The 15,276-nt window shown below is 38.2% G+C and overlaps 1 protein-coding gene across 1 annotated transcript; it reads right to left on the bottom strand.

Annotated features, from left to right (window-relative positions):
* Positions 1-3,202: 3,202 nt before the first annotated feature.
* Positions 3,203-14,983, bottom strand: LOC146145287 (sodium-dependent proline transporter-like). Its single transcript, XM_083390526.1, has 13 exons — positions 14,969-14,983; positions 12,239-12,542; positions 11,676-11,833; positions 11,242-11,366; positions 9,461-9,599; positions 8,257-8,391; positions 7,720-7,823; positions 6,951-7,188; positions 6,083-6,214; positions 5,775-5,874; positions 5,368-5,483; positions 4,753-4,929; positions 3,203-3,367 (listed from the first exon to the last, which is right to left on the bottom strand). Exons 1-13 carry the CDS (start codon positions 14,981-14,983, stop codon positions 3,203-3,205), a joined length of 1,908 nt encoding a protein of 635 aa, XP_083246652.1.
* Between the last annotated feature and the right edge of the window lie 293 nt (positions 14,984-15,276).

Below are 15,276 nucleotides of genomic sequence, written 5' to 3'. Positions count from 1 at the left end.
GCATAATAGCGACTAACGTTGTACTCGTTAAACACGGCAACATTTTTTTGCCGACTTAAAGAATAAACTAAGTACAACTTTATAAACCGAAAATCGGTTTGTTTAGATGTTATGAGATAAATAATTACACGTTAGGGAAAAAAAAATTTAGTCAAAATTATTTCAAGTCAAAACACTTTTTAACTGTGTTATATATACGCGAGCTTCAAATATTAACCACCCTGTCCAACTTTATTGCATTAGGCTCAGCTTCGTTTTTGCATTATACAGTTGTTTATTTCTGATTTGGACAAATGTATTGAACAGTATTTGCTGTCTTTTTTCTCTTGACTTTGTTTCCTTCAGCAATTTATAGTTGTTTGACTTTTTGAAATGACAAAAATATCAACTAAGGATTTCAATAATTTTTTATAAACCCGAAAAAATAGGTGATTTGTGTTCGACCGATAGTCAGTAAAATATGAAAATCGTGTTGTTGACGACACCAAGACACACTAATGCTGTTGTTTTATATGCGGTAATCAATATATTTATAATAGGTCAAAATTTTGTCAAAAAAATATATTTTTAGGTCAAAAAATAATCGCCCTACTGATGATGCTTTTATTAGCGAATTATATTTATCCCTTAACATCCAAACATTCTTTATTTTCATTAATGTGCAACCGGAATCATTTGTTTTTCACCATTCGGATTTTGTTATTCTAAAGAAAATACTGATTATTGCCGATTTGAGTGAAAAAGTACTTGGGCATTCAATCCTTGTTAAATTCGCGACACTCCTTAAACTTACGTTTCTGGGCAAATCGATGGGAAAATATTTCTTTTAATCAACCCAAAACAAAGAAAAAACACAAATTAAAAACAATCGCTATAAATTGACGTAGTAGGCTAAGCAAGTAGTGGGGGATTTTGGCAGAATGTGGCCGTGGGCCACATTATCATGTAACACTAGAAACTGTCTGCGGGCCGCTCAAAATCTCGTCGTGGGCCGGGTCTGGCCCGCGGGCCGTATGTTGCCCGCCCCTGCTTTAAATAGAAAAGATTTATTTTTCTGTTGGTTGTAACCAGTAGCCTAATACAAAGTAATGATACCAAGAGCAAAACTTCCAATGGCAAAACGGCGGCGGACAGCGTCGTTGGTATGAAGGGTTCGTGTGTGTTTGGTATCAAATATATATTTTTAATTCATGGATATGCACAAAAAAGCCTTTAATTGCACCCTTTAAAAGCAATCCTGACTCGACGGCCGGTTATTTAAGAGTTGTGTATTTATTGAAATATGATGTCAAAAATCTTCAATAACAAAAAAATTACCGAAAAAAGCCAGTTGTTGTCCTAAATAATGCATTCTATATTCCCCCGTTACTTAGGAGGTAGGTATTAACCACCCTTGCTAAAATCAGAATAAACTTTGTTGACAGTTTTCTGGAGAACTATATCGGCCTGTATTATACAGGGAAAACGATACTTTCTCTATTAGTGTGAGTTAAAACCATTTAAAGCAGTGGTACGTACTCATAGTTGAACGCGAGTTGAGTAAAACAGCAGCCAAAAGGCGCCGGACAGCGTCAGTGGTGTGGGGAGTGTGCGGGAATCGAACCCGCGCACGATCGTGTCAGACGATTGTGTTGAACCATTGGTGCGAAGTAACCACACGACTACGCCAGCTCCAATTACGTAGGCGGGAATATGGCGTATTTATCTAAAGCGCTCAGCGGGCTCTTTTGTTAACCTTTCTATTATAACAAAAGTCCATTGTTTGTTAACGAAACTTACTTCAAGTGAGGAAATCCTACAAAACTAAGGCAGTAGTAGCCTCAACTGTTTTTTAGTGCGAACCAAATTTAGACATTTAAACAACTCGCGACCAAAGACCAAAAACTAGATTTTAGTTCCGTAATTAAACTTGATTTGAATTCTTTCATGATTTATTGAAAGAAATAACTAGATTACCGCCAGAACTGCTTGTTTTGCAATAATTTTAGTTCAACACGACACAACCAAACAAATGCCAGAAGAAAAACGTCCTTGCACGATCCATATTTACCCTTCGTGTCAGGGCATTTGTGGCATCAAATCTGGCTTAACATTGTTTTAGGTAGTACACCGAAAGCCATCGCAGACTAACCGAATCTGTCGATCGATGTAGACCCCCTTCAATGTTGCTTAACTAAGAGAATGTATCAAGCATTGGTGTCATGGTTGTTACTCGACTCGCTCCACTGAGCCTGCGTGTGTGACGTCATCCTAAAAGTTTTCGTGGCCCCCCAAAATAAAAATCCTAGCTCCGCCCACCCCTGACCCTACTCCCTGCCCACCCCTGACGCTAAACGGCTGCAAACAGTCCGGGGCCAAAACAGTGGCACCCGAACAGAACTATTTAAACTAGGGCACCCAAACATCGATCACAAAACGGCCGATATCAGTGCGGTGCACCCCTGATTGTCCCATACCCACTCCCTGCAGTTTTAGGTTTTTAGGCTATTGAGGTTTTATCCTGATGAGTTTGTAAATTTCCCGTGTGTTATTCGGGAACGTTTCATAATAGCAAAATCTATAGGCCTACTTGATAATATTACCATAATCTATACCTATCCATGAACAAAACTTTAGATTTGCTTTAAAAATCTAATAATGCACTACAAATCAGTGGTAAATGCTCTACGTATATTCAAGACATATTTGCAAACATGTTCATAAAACACCCAGAATTAGCCGTGTATAGCATTACACCGTTGGAAAGCATGTTGGAATCAGCTTCAAATATTAGTGTACAGTTATAGAAGGTGTAGAAACCCATGCTATAAATACAGAATGAAGTAACATTGTATTAATTGTTTTTTATGGGTAGCACAAAGTTATACAACAGACTTTATTTCGTGAACCTACATTTCCCCAATACGAACCTCCGCGAATATAGTAAAAACCAAAGTGCTAAATAACGCCTAAAAATCTCCCGAGAATTAACAAATATGTATCTTTTTAATACGGATACACTATTACGATATTATGCTTATAATTTGTCAATACAACGTTCCTGGATTTTCTTCGCCAAATTAGATTGGCGACTATAGCATACAAATACGAATGGGCTAATTAACAGTAACTACGCAAAGAAAAACGTCACGGTTTGGCATATTAAAACTATGCCGATGCGAAAAAAACAGCCTACAACTCCCTATGCCAATACGCATGGACTTTACAAATGAGTTTTCAGTGTTTCGACAGGGAATGGCTCCACAAAGTTGTCGTCAACCACATGCGGACTGTCGAAGGTCATCATCTTGGCATCCTGGGCTCCGGTAAGATGATCGTATGGAATAGTTGCATCAGACGGGCCCCATCGCGGACTGGGTTTAAAGAGCTGAACAAAACATAGCAACACACAGTTTTAAACACTATTAAAACTCATGATGATCACCGCGTTCACGAACTTTGAACACAGACCGCGAACAGACAAGAGTTGAACAAGTGCACAATGTTATTGTTTTAATATAGCACACATACTAAAACAGTTGTCAGTCAGTATTTTAGTGTACACCTAATTAGGCAAGTGTTGGCGTGTTGATATTGTAATTAGGCAAGTGTTGGCGTGTTGATAAACAATTTGATTAATTTATTTAAAACCTCTGACACAAAGTGTAAACTGTTTCACAGGCATGGTAATATAAATAAAAAAACGGCTCCTCTGGTAATTTAAATTCTTTACCAACGTTTCGGCACCTGCTGAAGGACTAGAGCAGGGTTTCTCAACCGTGGCCCTCGGCCCCCCTCGGGGGGCCACGGAGCGGTGCTTGGGGGGCCACGGGCATAACTCTCAACCTAGATCATGGTATTACAAAAAATTTTCCGTTTATATCCGGTAATTGAAAACGAGAAAAATGTAGTCGTTTTATAGCGGAAAATTTGGATTAACGCAGCCTATCGCTGTGGCGTAAGAATCACTGTGCTGCAGGTTCAAATGCATCCATGTATGCGGCGTTGGCGTCTTTTCCGTGTCCGTTAAATGCAGTTGGGCGAGCAACTAACGTGTAATGCCAGGTAAAGATATTTCCTTAGAGGGCGTTAAGTTGCAAAACAAGCATTCCATTGAAAAACGAGAAGTAAAACAATTGAAAACACGTTAAATACAAAGCTATAGGCACTTTTATGAGCAGGGGGGCCACGAGAGTTGGGAGCCTTTTAAAGGGGGCCACGAAGCATAAAAGGTTGAGAACCACTGGACTAGAGGCCAAACACTATCGCTAACTATTTTCTTATCGTTTCGTTGCTCGCGATTTTTCTGCCTTTTTTTCCTTGGTGTGTTTTCCATTTATTGTACATGCGTTTAGTGTCATTCACCCTGACGAAAGCGGCTTGCATAGGTTGCCGAAACGTTGGTAAAGAATTAAAATTACCAGAAGAGCTGTTGTTTTTATTTATATATCTAATACAAAGGTCTTATCCTAAAAAAATAAAGACTTGTGAAAAAAGAATTGTGAAAAATAACGTAAATAAACAGCAAATGTCCTAATAAACTAGAAAACTTTTTATTGCGCATCAGTTAACATCAAAGGCCTCACAATTAAAGCTTTCACATTCCTTAAACAAGTGAGGTTTCGAAATTTTAGTTTGACTGCAATACAACAAATTTTCGTTATTGTCAAGTTAAGACGTGTGGAACAAAGCAAATTATGAATTGCCATCTCAATGAATTTTAATTAAGGTCAATTGGTTATTTGAGCGCTAAAATGACAGCGAAATACATACGTCCGCAATGTTTTCGCCCCGTTTGTAAGCCAGTGCGATCCTGAAGACGGCGTAGATGGGAATGCAGGCCGCACAGGACACGCTCATGCAAATACCGAGGTCGTCGGCCCACTTGGGGTACACGTAATCGTTGTACGTTATGCGACTGGCGTAGACACCTCCGTAGATGAGCAAAAACTAAACGAAAAAATAAATGCTTTAGAGTGCAACATTAGAGTCAGTAGCCCCGCCAGAGGGTTCGAAGTGCTTGCATACATCATTCAGACTTTTAAGGCTGTACACTGTTAATGCTTCGCAAGAAACCATTGCTGTTTCTACAATATCTTTATCTACTGTATACGGAAATATTGATTAAGTCATTCAGTTGCCCTTCATGAAGGGCACATACTTTAAAATACAACTGTAAAAAGTTATTTAAAAAATAAAACTTAAACCTAATAAAAATAAAAATGGGCTGTGTAGTGTATACTATTTTATGTTTGACGCTACTGCTGCTTGGTGTGACTTTAAAATGCCCAAAGCACACGACTTACCAATGTGAATCAAAAGTGAGTAATTAACCCTAAATGAAACCAACATAAACTTAAATGCAGCTCACAGTCTTATAAAAATTACCAAAATTGAAGCCGGAGTGATAAAAGACCAAGTCAACTTGAAATACCAGTTTGGCTCAAACCCTATCATCAATTTGATGTCCTTGTTAAATCTCCACGGATAAGTAAAGAAAAAACCTGTAAAATATTGAAACTGGTGATTATAAATAACTTGCACTGCAATTGAGGTTGTTTCCTTGATATACCACAATATACTGATATCATGCCTTAAGTTTACAGAAAGTTTGTTAAATTTTCGTTTTTGGTAAAATTGTTGCCAAATGTAGGTTACATGATCATTTCTTAGCCGTTCGTCATAAGGTTACAGCTTTGCTTCATTAATATATACTTACAAACCGGAATCACATCGTGTATATTATCATAAACATTTCGAATTGAATTCAAGTTTTATTATTTCAATATATTTACCGTAACCCCAGTTCAATGTGACGACCACCGTTACTGATAAGAAGAGTATCCCGTAATAGCCAGAATAGTAGTTGTACAGCTCAAACCAATATATTCCTCCCTGAAAATAAGTGGTAAAGTGGTGTAAACCATTCTTAAATATCGTAAAAAAAATTCACAGAATTTTTTTTAAGACTTTTAATTCACACGGCAACAAGTTATATGGACGCGATGAATTGTCATTTAACTTTCCATTTTACAAATTTATATGCATTGCCGTACACTCACCACATTTCTATCCAAAACAAAGGTTTAAACATCTGGTTTACCTCGGTTACGATAATCAGGCCCATGAGAAATGCAACGACGCAAATTCCCAGAGTGAGAAACATCTTTCTCTTTCGAAGCTGGGCAGGGAACTCATCAATAAGGCCAGTAACGATGGTCTCCAACATAGCGAACTAAGTCAAAATAAATGCCAATAGTTATTGAGGCTGTTTTATTGTTCAATTTGGCGAAACATTGATAGATACAATTATGCTTCAGAACGCAAGCTCAAACAAAATTACAATGCCTTAGAGTCATAGCTTATTTACCATGATTAATTGGAATATTCCTCTTTATGGTATTCTCTATGACCGAGTGGCCCGTACTAAGTAATTCACCATGTGGTATTTATATTTTGTGACGTCATACTTCAACTGGTTTAATCGAAAACACAAAAAATGTTTCAGATTTTGGCCATTTTATGCATAGCGTAAAAATGCCTCGTTAATGTATTCGATGAATGCTGTCACACTGTCACAGCCACGGTTAAAAAATAAATAAATAAATAAAAATACGCACCTGAAAAATAACGCCCCAATTTACAACGATTTTTATCCAGGTCCAGTAAAACGAAAACATAAACCACAATTTGTTTAGCTACTTGAGTGTTCTGACAACATAATACATGCAAAAACATAATGACTTTAGGTCGAGAAACATAGCTTGTATAGGTAAAACCTCTTGTTCAGTAATTTATGTGCTTTTTATGAAGGAATAATACGCGATTTAGTTATGTCTTTATATCGACCGCCACCAATAAATAGGCAATATTTTAAGTCAATCTTAAATGATTTGTCTGCTTTAAAAGAGCTTTGCGTGAGCAAGATTCTTTAAACACGCGCTCAACAACGGGAACAATAATCTAATCACCTGACTGTCCAGGCCCAGCGTCAGTAGCATAAAGAAAAACAGAATCGACCAAAGCTGTGGAGCTGGTAGAAGGGCGACCGCTTGCGGATAGGCGATAAAGGCTAGGCCTGGCCCGGTGTCGATCACGCTGCTCACTGGTTGGTCGAGCTTAAACGCCATATGGCCAATCACAGAAAAGATGACGAAACCGGCGAAGATGCTGGTGGCGCAGTTGCCCACCGAAACGATCATCGTATCTCTACGGGCGCAAACGAAAGTGTTGTTCAGGTTTGAAGAACACAGCACTCGTCAATTTTTTACTGATTGGAGTGTACAATACATGGCACAACATGTATTTAAGCTTACGTAGCTTGTAAATACTATATACCATATGTGACATCATAACCAAATATTTATCTGGATAATCGTTGCCGCGAGGTCTTAGCTAGTTCTTCATAAGGGTTAATAGCTATTTTTGCAGTACAACAGGTTGAATGTTTCTATGAGTTCAGTGTATTACGTGGATTGGAGTGTACAAGTTCTTCAGTAAACGTAAAAGTGTGTATACTGTTCCAAATAAGGCACCCTTCTAAGAGGGGCAAATTCTCAAGTTATGATTTTATTGCTTTGTAGGAAGTGCGTCGCGAATATGTTTTAATATTCCTATAGTGTGCCGCAAGACAAAATAGTGTGAGAACCACTGTTCTAAAGCGACGCTATTAGCAACAATGGCAATCTTAATAAGTTAATAAATCAACTTGCAGCCTGTAACGTTATAGTATACATGTACCTAAAAATATTGTTGTTAAATTCGCTGTAAGAGGCAAAAGTCAGGAGGCCACCAAAAGATACGCCAAGTGAGTAGAAGATCTGCGTGGCTGCCGCGCTCCAAACCTAAACGAAGATTTGTAAATATATTTAAGAAGAAAAACTTTACACAAGTACACAGCGCAGTCAAAATGTGAAAAGTAAAAAATAAATTTGACTACTATAACAAAAATGTAACGGAACGTTTGTTTTGCTTCGAAAATTGCCGTAATAATTATGCTTTCAAAAATATTTATTTCATTAGTTTTAAAGTTTTTCTAAAATTTGACCGTCTACGTCTACGATTTCATCATGGGTTAATAAATATGTTAACCAGAAACAAGCATCTCTTAAAAGTACATATCGATTTTGTTTTTCCTTTGAGGTTCGTTTTTCAGCCTATACGGAAAAAAGTTTGTACTCTATTGAACTGTGCATCGCCTCCGTACCAAAATAGTTTGTACTGGCGCCAATAATGCTGACACAAGGTGTCAAACAACAAAAAACTTATTAAACTCACGTTTGGGTCGGCAAGTCTGTCCCACTCCGGTTTCACGTAGAAGATAATTCCGTCGAGGGCGCCCTCTAGCGTACAACCGCGGATCAGCAGAATAATAAGAATGATGTAGGGAAACGTGGCTGTAAAGTAGACGACCTAAACATACGAAAACTCACAAATTTGTAAACTGAAAATAAGGCGTATGTGTGCTACAGTAGAAAGAAGCAGTTCACCTTTCAATCAACGTTCCTTTTAGCAATATGCGTTACTTAGACACAACTGATTTATCACTGTGTTATTTCAATCGCGTTTTTAGTATTTTAAAGTGGCCTATAGATTTTAACAGACGACATGTCATCGTACAGTCCTATGAGCTGTTAGCCTTCATTGCTTTTCGTTTTCGGCTGTTTTAAAACAGGTAAATTCTCGTTTTAATAGTAGTAGATGTCATGTGTACTTTGATATTCCTTGCGGAACACCAGATTAGCTCTGTGTACACATGTATCTAACTTTAGTTGGTACTATACACATATTCATAGTAAAGACAAGTCTTGTCATTTGATAACGCAAAACCCTTCGATTGTGATTGGTCGCTTTGACATAGCACACGGTCTCGTCATAACATCAGTGGTGTAGGTAAGTCGGAAAGTTTCGCCTTGCGGGCAAAATCGGTAAAAAAATGTTCTATTTTTACCATGCCATGTCATTTTTTCCCCAGGCCAGCCCACCATCTCCTAGAATGTATTTAAACCAGGTTTTCAGTTTCATATTTGTGCATTACATCAGGCGATAACCGCGGGTTACTCAAGGTTACTTGTTTGAGATGTCGTGTTATGGCGAAACTTTTTAATGTTCGACTTGAAAGACCTTCATCATGTCGCTTTTTAAATTGAAAGAGATATTATATTCAAAATCGGACATTGTTTCTATCCCATTCCTTTAAACTATCTCCGCACCTGCCAGAAGTGAGCATGGCAATTTCCTTAAGGAACTTGATGGTCGAGCTTTTGCCAGCGTTAAATAACATCTCTAAATACTTCCATGCGTTTCGTTAAAAAAAATCATCGTTTAGCTAAAAAAGTTGTTCTATTTTCACCCCTGTTGAACATAAACTTTTAACACCCATCCATGAGCGCGTAAAATCGAATATCGAGAGTACATACACAGCGACTCAAGCATAGGAAATGGTACACAGAAATTTGAAGCGTTTGTGGCAAACGCTAACCTTGCCCGTTGATTTGACGCCCTTGATGAGACAGAGGAAAACGATGATCCAGGCGAGCAACAAGCAAAGGCACAAGTCCCACAGCACTGCTCCTGGATCCCTAATGCCCGAACTCTGGTCCTGGCGGAGCACGCGATATCTGTGAGAGCAAGAAGTTTAGCGACCTAAAAAATACGCTCGAAATTCACAAGTTTCGGAGGTATGTCGGCTAATATTCTGATTAACGGTGTTGGAAACCCGTGACACAAGGGCTGGATATTTTACTCGATTTTTAAGCCAACAAGGAATAACTGCCCAAAGTGAATTTTCTGATCTATGAAATCGCAAACATTGGGTTGTGATACTTTATAATGATAAAACATGCTTTTACTTTTTCAATCGTTTAATGTCATTTTGCAGTCAACAGTAAAAAGCCCTGATGTACGTCAGTTTGTGATCCTCTATATACCTGTGAATTGTTCAGTCAAATTTTTGTGGTAGTCACTGAGTAACAAAGACGCAACCAAACAGTTAGGCTTTGAACCGATTTTGGACTTCCCAATTTACTGTGAAGCGGACTACACATATATATTTTGGTGTGCATTGATGCGTACGCAAAGGGTAATGGCACAGTATGTGCTGCTGGTTTTAAACGCCTCACCCCATATTTACTCAACCAAACCGATTTTTACGAGCACAATTGTTCGTTTTATAACAGTGTACATAGACGTCAGGCATATAAGTCTATAAATAAACCCAATTTTAACAAAACTACCACCAATTTCCTTGTTTACAACACTTTGGGCTTCAAACGCGAAAACATGCCTGTATTACGACGAGTCGACTAAACATAAAAGAACTCAAATGTTTTGCCCTGTTTTTTGTTTTCTAAAAACACGTGAGTCACTCAAATGCTTACTCACGTATGGGATGGAACATTTTGCTCATTTACAACAAACACTTCGGGGGCGGTTCTTCCATTTGGCTTGGTTAGAGTTTACAAAATGACAGCGTAGAGAGAAATTGCCAAAGGAATTTTTCTACAACATGTTAAACACACATTTGTTTGTTATTTGCGCCGACGCAATCCAGAAGGGTATTTTCTACGGGTATGTTTCAGCGGAACGACAATTGAGACAAAGTTAGCCACTTTGAAAACGTCATAGAAGCGTGTTGCCTTAGCTGCCCAGAATTACGAAAAGCAGGACGAAAAAAGGAAACCTGGTGGACTAAGAGATGCAGTGGAAACTTAAAATTAACAAGATAGGATGACTTCACAGTTAAAACCTTGAGACTGCTGTTTTCGAGGTGGCCATGTAAACAGACTTTGCAGTCATTTAGTCAACATTACGAAACCAGACATTCAATTTCCTTTAGATCTTGACCTAACCGATTTGTAGTGTTGTGTATTCTATTTCTAGCACACGTGTTCACTGAATGGCTTCCATTATGTGTGACACGCATGCTTGTCATCAATACAAGGCCTTGGGATGGCATATGTGCACTAAATTAAGATACGAATAACGTGATATGAATCATGCAGGAATGGATCAACTGAACTATTTGCAAATTTACCTAAAAAAATGTATTGGGCAGATATTTTTAGTTTTGAAAGTTTTATAGAACTTAATAAGAAAATAATGAAAACTAAATCTTGGTTAAACGATCGATTGTCGGTTTTTCCTGTTTATGGTTTGTAATATAAAAACTAATTCATCACGAATTTGGTTGCCAATAAACCAAAATAATCTGTAACGTTTTGCTAGGTTATATATATAAAAAAAACAAAAAATATTACATACTTCCAGTATTCCTCCGATGTACTGACTAAGCGTGACGCATTCACTGGTGACGTAGAGTTGGAAGTCGTTACGTCAGGCATAACGGTGGTTGGTGTTAACACCGTAGTTGTGTTGGTAGAATTGCTCTGCAAAGTATTCGTTGCGGTATATCACAAAGTAAAACACCAACATACTATTTGTATATTTTGTTGTCTATAAAAAAATGAAGACGGTTAAAGACCTCAAATTGACCTAAAAAATTTGACAAAGCTAATCTAATGGTAAAACACCAAATACTAAGCCTTTTTGTATTTTGTGTTATCCAGAAAAAACATGGAGACGGTTAAAGACCTCAAATTGACCTAAAATGTTTGCCAGAGACAATCCGCGGCCCTTCGTCAATTTCTATTATCATGGGAGCGATTATTTTAGTGCTATGTGATGCCCTAACTCACCGGGTAACACCTCGACGCTTTGTTCCACCACTGATCGCATTGTGTCCAAGGCAAGACAGCTTGAAACGAGGCGAACATGTAGAAGAGCGACCAGCCGATGATCACATTGTAGTAGATGCATACCAGGAATGACACGGTCACCATTCCAAAGCCGATTCCTTTCGAAAAAAACAGGCTTTATTTGCATTCAGCATACTTCATGTCAATTGGTTAAGAAACAACAGTTGCGAAACTCAGTATCAAAGGATGAACGAATAACAGCAAAATGGTTATCGAGTAAGTTGACCCTGATTTTTCTCCAGATCCAGGACAAAATTAGATTTTAACATAATAATTGGGAGACAAAACATAGCTGTTTAAATTTTACGTTTTAAAAAATACCTGATACATGGTACTGTGGGCTTCACGATTATCTCCAATTGCTTGCGTTAGTTTAGTAAAATGAAAAGCAAAAACTTTTAGTTATCAAAATAAAATTAAAATGATCAACTATATTTATAAAAAGAGCGCCCTTTCAAAAGTGTAGCGCCCGTTTGATTTCAAAAGCAAGGTATATTGTTCACCTTTGAATATTGGCACCGCCCTCCAAGCGGTAATGGGCCCCAGGCCGGCAAACTGGCCGAAGGAAAGTTCCATCATGAAAAGGGGAATTCCGCACAGAACCAGGAACACCAAATAAGGAATGAGAAAGGCGCCTCCGCCGCTTGCGTACGCCAAGTAGGGAAACCGCCAAACGTTTCCCAGGCCAACGCAATATCCTATGCACGAGAGTAGGAACTCAGCTTGTCCGCCCCATTTTCCCCGACCTTCGGCGGCCTTGTCGTTTTCTCGGTTGCTGTTGCTGTTTTGGATGTTTGCTTCGATCTCCTGGAATTTGAACAAAGCAAATGGTGAAGTATTTAAATTTGCATAGTGAAATTTTTACCAAACTCTATTAACACACCAACCAAGTGGTTCTCAACCTGGAGTGCCATTTCTAATGCTCAAGGGTACCGAGATATATTTGAGAATATTTAGGAATCTGATTTTTGCTCAACTCTTACAAGTTTTTTGTTAATATTAGAGTGGAATAAAGCCAATTATAACTTCCTGCGTTGTGTACAGTAGATGTGTGCTGTTCCAGTTCCGTTTATTGTGACATTCTAGTGCAGTGTTTCTTAACCTTTTTTACTTGGGGCGCACCTAGAGACGTATGAAAACGTGGCGACGCACCTTACGAGCGAAGCAAACGCGAATTTTGTTCATTAAAGTCTTATTCCGATTAATTTTGGACTTATTTTGACATGGTTTTTCCTTTCGCTCGCGGCGCACCTAGCAGCCTTCCATGGCGCACCAGTTCGGCGCGGCGCACCGGTTGAGAAACGCTGTTCTAGTGAATTACCGATAAAAGTCTTGTAGGGGTGCCGCAATCTATGTTTTATTTCTGAGGGGTGCCACTAGCCATATAAGGTTGAGAAACACTGCACTAACCCATATATGCTATTATTTCGGTTAACCAGTATCGCTTGTTCTGATAATACAACACGATATATCGTCCGAGTTTTATCAAGAACTTCCAATATCAATCACCTAACATCGGTCAGACTTATGAGATGCGGTAAAAGTCAGCCCGAGCGGTCCGAAACGGCGTTTCGATAAAACTGTGTTCTCTTTACACGAGGTCATATCCCGAAATTGTATTTTTTGCTTATTTTTTTATCATAGTTGAAAAAAACGGGCAATTTTTGAAATATCATATGTTAGAATATAATACAAACTAATAGTGATTGTTTTATTTTGAGAAAAAAACATAATAACGCGGTTTAGCGATGTTTTTGAGACAATTTTAAATGCGGTTAAATGTCAAATTGATATCTGTTAAAAATCAAAGCGTATATATATACTCACAATAAAGCAAAACACTTGGCATGTAATCAATTAACTACAATACCCATATTAGAAAGGTATGAAGCAATGACTTCGCAAAATCGGCCACCCCTTACATCCTCACTCACTCATTTACACCTGTCGCAAAAATTTCACTTTCCCTTGGCAAACAGTGGTTTGCGACCACGGACTGATGGGGTGTCGCACGATTTCTTTTCGACCATTGTTGTTGTGTCAGTAGCTTTTCGCGCCCCTTAATAAATACGGGACAGCGCAAACCTTAAGCCCAATAAAGTTCCCATAAACAAGGGGCTGATGAAACAGCTCCGTCGTCGTCGATCTTATGAAGCGCACACATTGAAGAATGTCGATTTGTCACCGTGGGTTATAGGGGCGACAGGTAAAGGTTCGCGACAACAATAGGCCGGTTTATACGCTCGCTTCAAAAGCGGTCCATTTTTCTTATCAAGCCAGCCACGGGCAGGGTTGCGGAGTCGGTCCGACTCCCGAGTCAAACCGAAAAAATACACCCGAAAAATGTTTACACAAGAAAATACTGGATCAATGAAAATGCAACCCTATTTTCGCTAATAAAAAAAAACTGTCGTAAGTCCAAATTTATGGTTTTGAGAAAAACGCATTTTAATCATTTTTTGTTAAAAACAAGTTTTTGTTTTTGTTAACACCTTTTGTTTTTGTTGACAAACAGTAGAATGTTATTATTATTAAGACCTACACACTAAAAGTAGTCGTACCTGTTAAATTTCTCAAGGACTGTTTTAGGCATTGATTATTCTATATTAAAGTAGTACTTTATAGAGCCATCATTTCAACTTTGGGCCATCATTCAAATTTAAAGAAATGAAAAGATTTTTTTTTAAAAGGTTTGTCATTGAAAACTTTGATTGAATCTAAAATTATTCTTAGTAAATGATGCATTTTTAAGGGGTTGGTAATAGGTGTGTCAACTAAACAACACATTGTAATTTTAACAGAATAACGCACATCAGTTTTTGTTGTTAGACATCATCGCGTTTTACGGTGGCGCTCGAATTTTAATTACCCCGGATATTTCGGCGCGGTTTCCTGCGCGTTGTTTTTAAAGCTTTTGGCTCGTCGCGGCGCATTTTTGTTTACTTATTGAAGCGCAGCGCTTAAATATAAATTGCACACTAATTATAGGAACAGCTGAGAGCGAGACTAATTTGATCTGACAATCTATACATATAGAAGGCATATGTAGGCGTTACAATTTTTTTATACGAAAATATAAAAGGCATAAATTACAATCAAGGATATAACGCTTTTTTTACTTTACAAAACTGTTTTGTTCTAATTTACCGCAAAATTGTTTTTTTAAAACAGCATTCAAAAGTAGTCATATTTTTCCGAAAAATTAACCTTAAAATATTTTGACAAATACACACCTTCTTCTCCTCCATTGTATGCCGCCAGTTGCAAATCACAAGTCGATTTACAGAAATGCCAACATAAAAAAAACTCCTAACGTTCTGGAGAGGCCACCAGCTTACTTTGACTTTTATCTATCGCCAAGGTGTCCCGCAATTAAAGTAGAGAACCGGAATGGAACCCGCTGCTCGGCACAGCTATTTAAGCGGATTACCAGCGGTGCCTTTTTCTGCCATTCGACTCTGGAAGTTTTCCACTCCTGAAACGCGGGTCTCTGTCCTCGTAAAAAAAGAATAAAAAACTTTGCCTTACGCAACTGGTTTTA

Source organism: Ascidiella aspersa, chromosome 5 (genome assembly GCF_963924565.1).
Source record: "Ascidiella aspersa chromosome 5, kaAscAspe10.2, whole genome shotgun sequence".
NCBI lineage: Eukaryota > Metazoa > Chordata > Ascidiacea > Phlebobranchia > Ascidiidae > Ascidiella > Ascidiella aspersa.
This window is presented reverse-complemented; position numbering and strand designations above follow the sequence as displayed.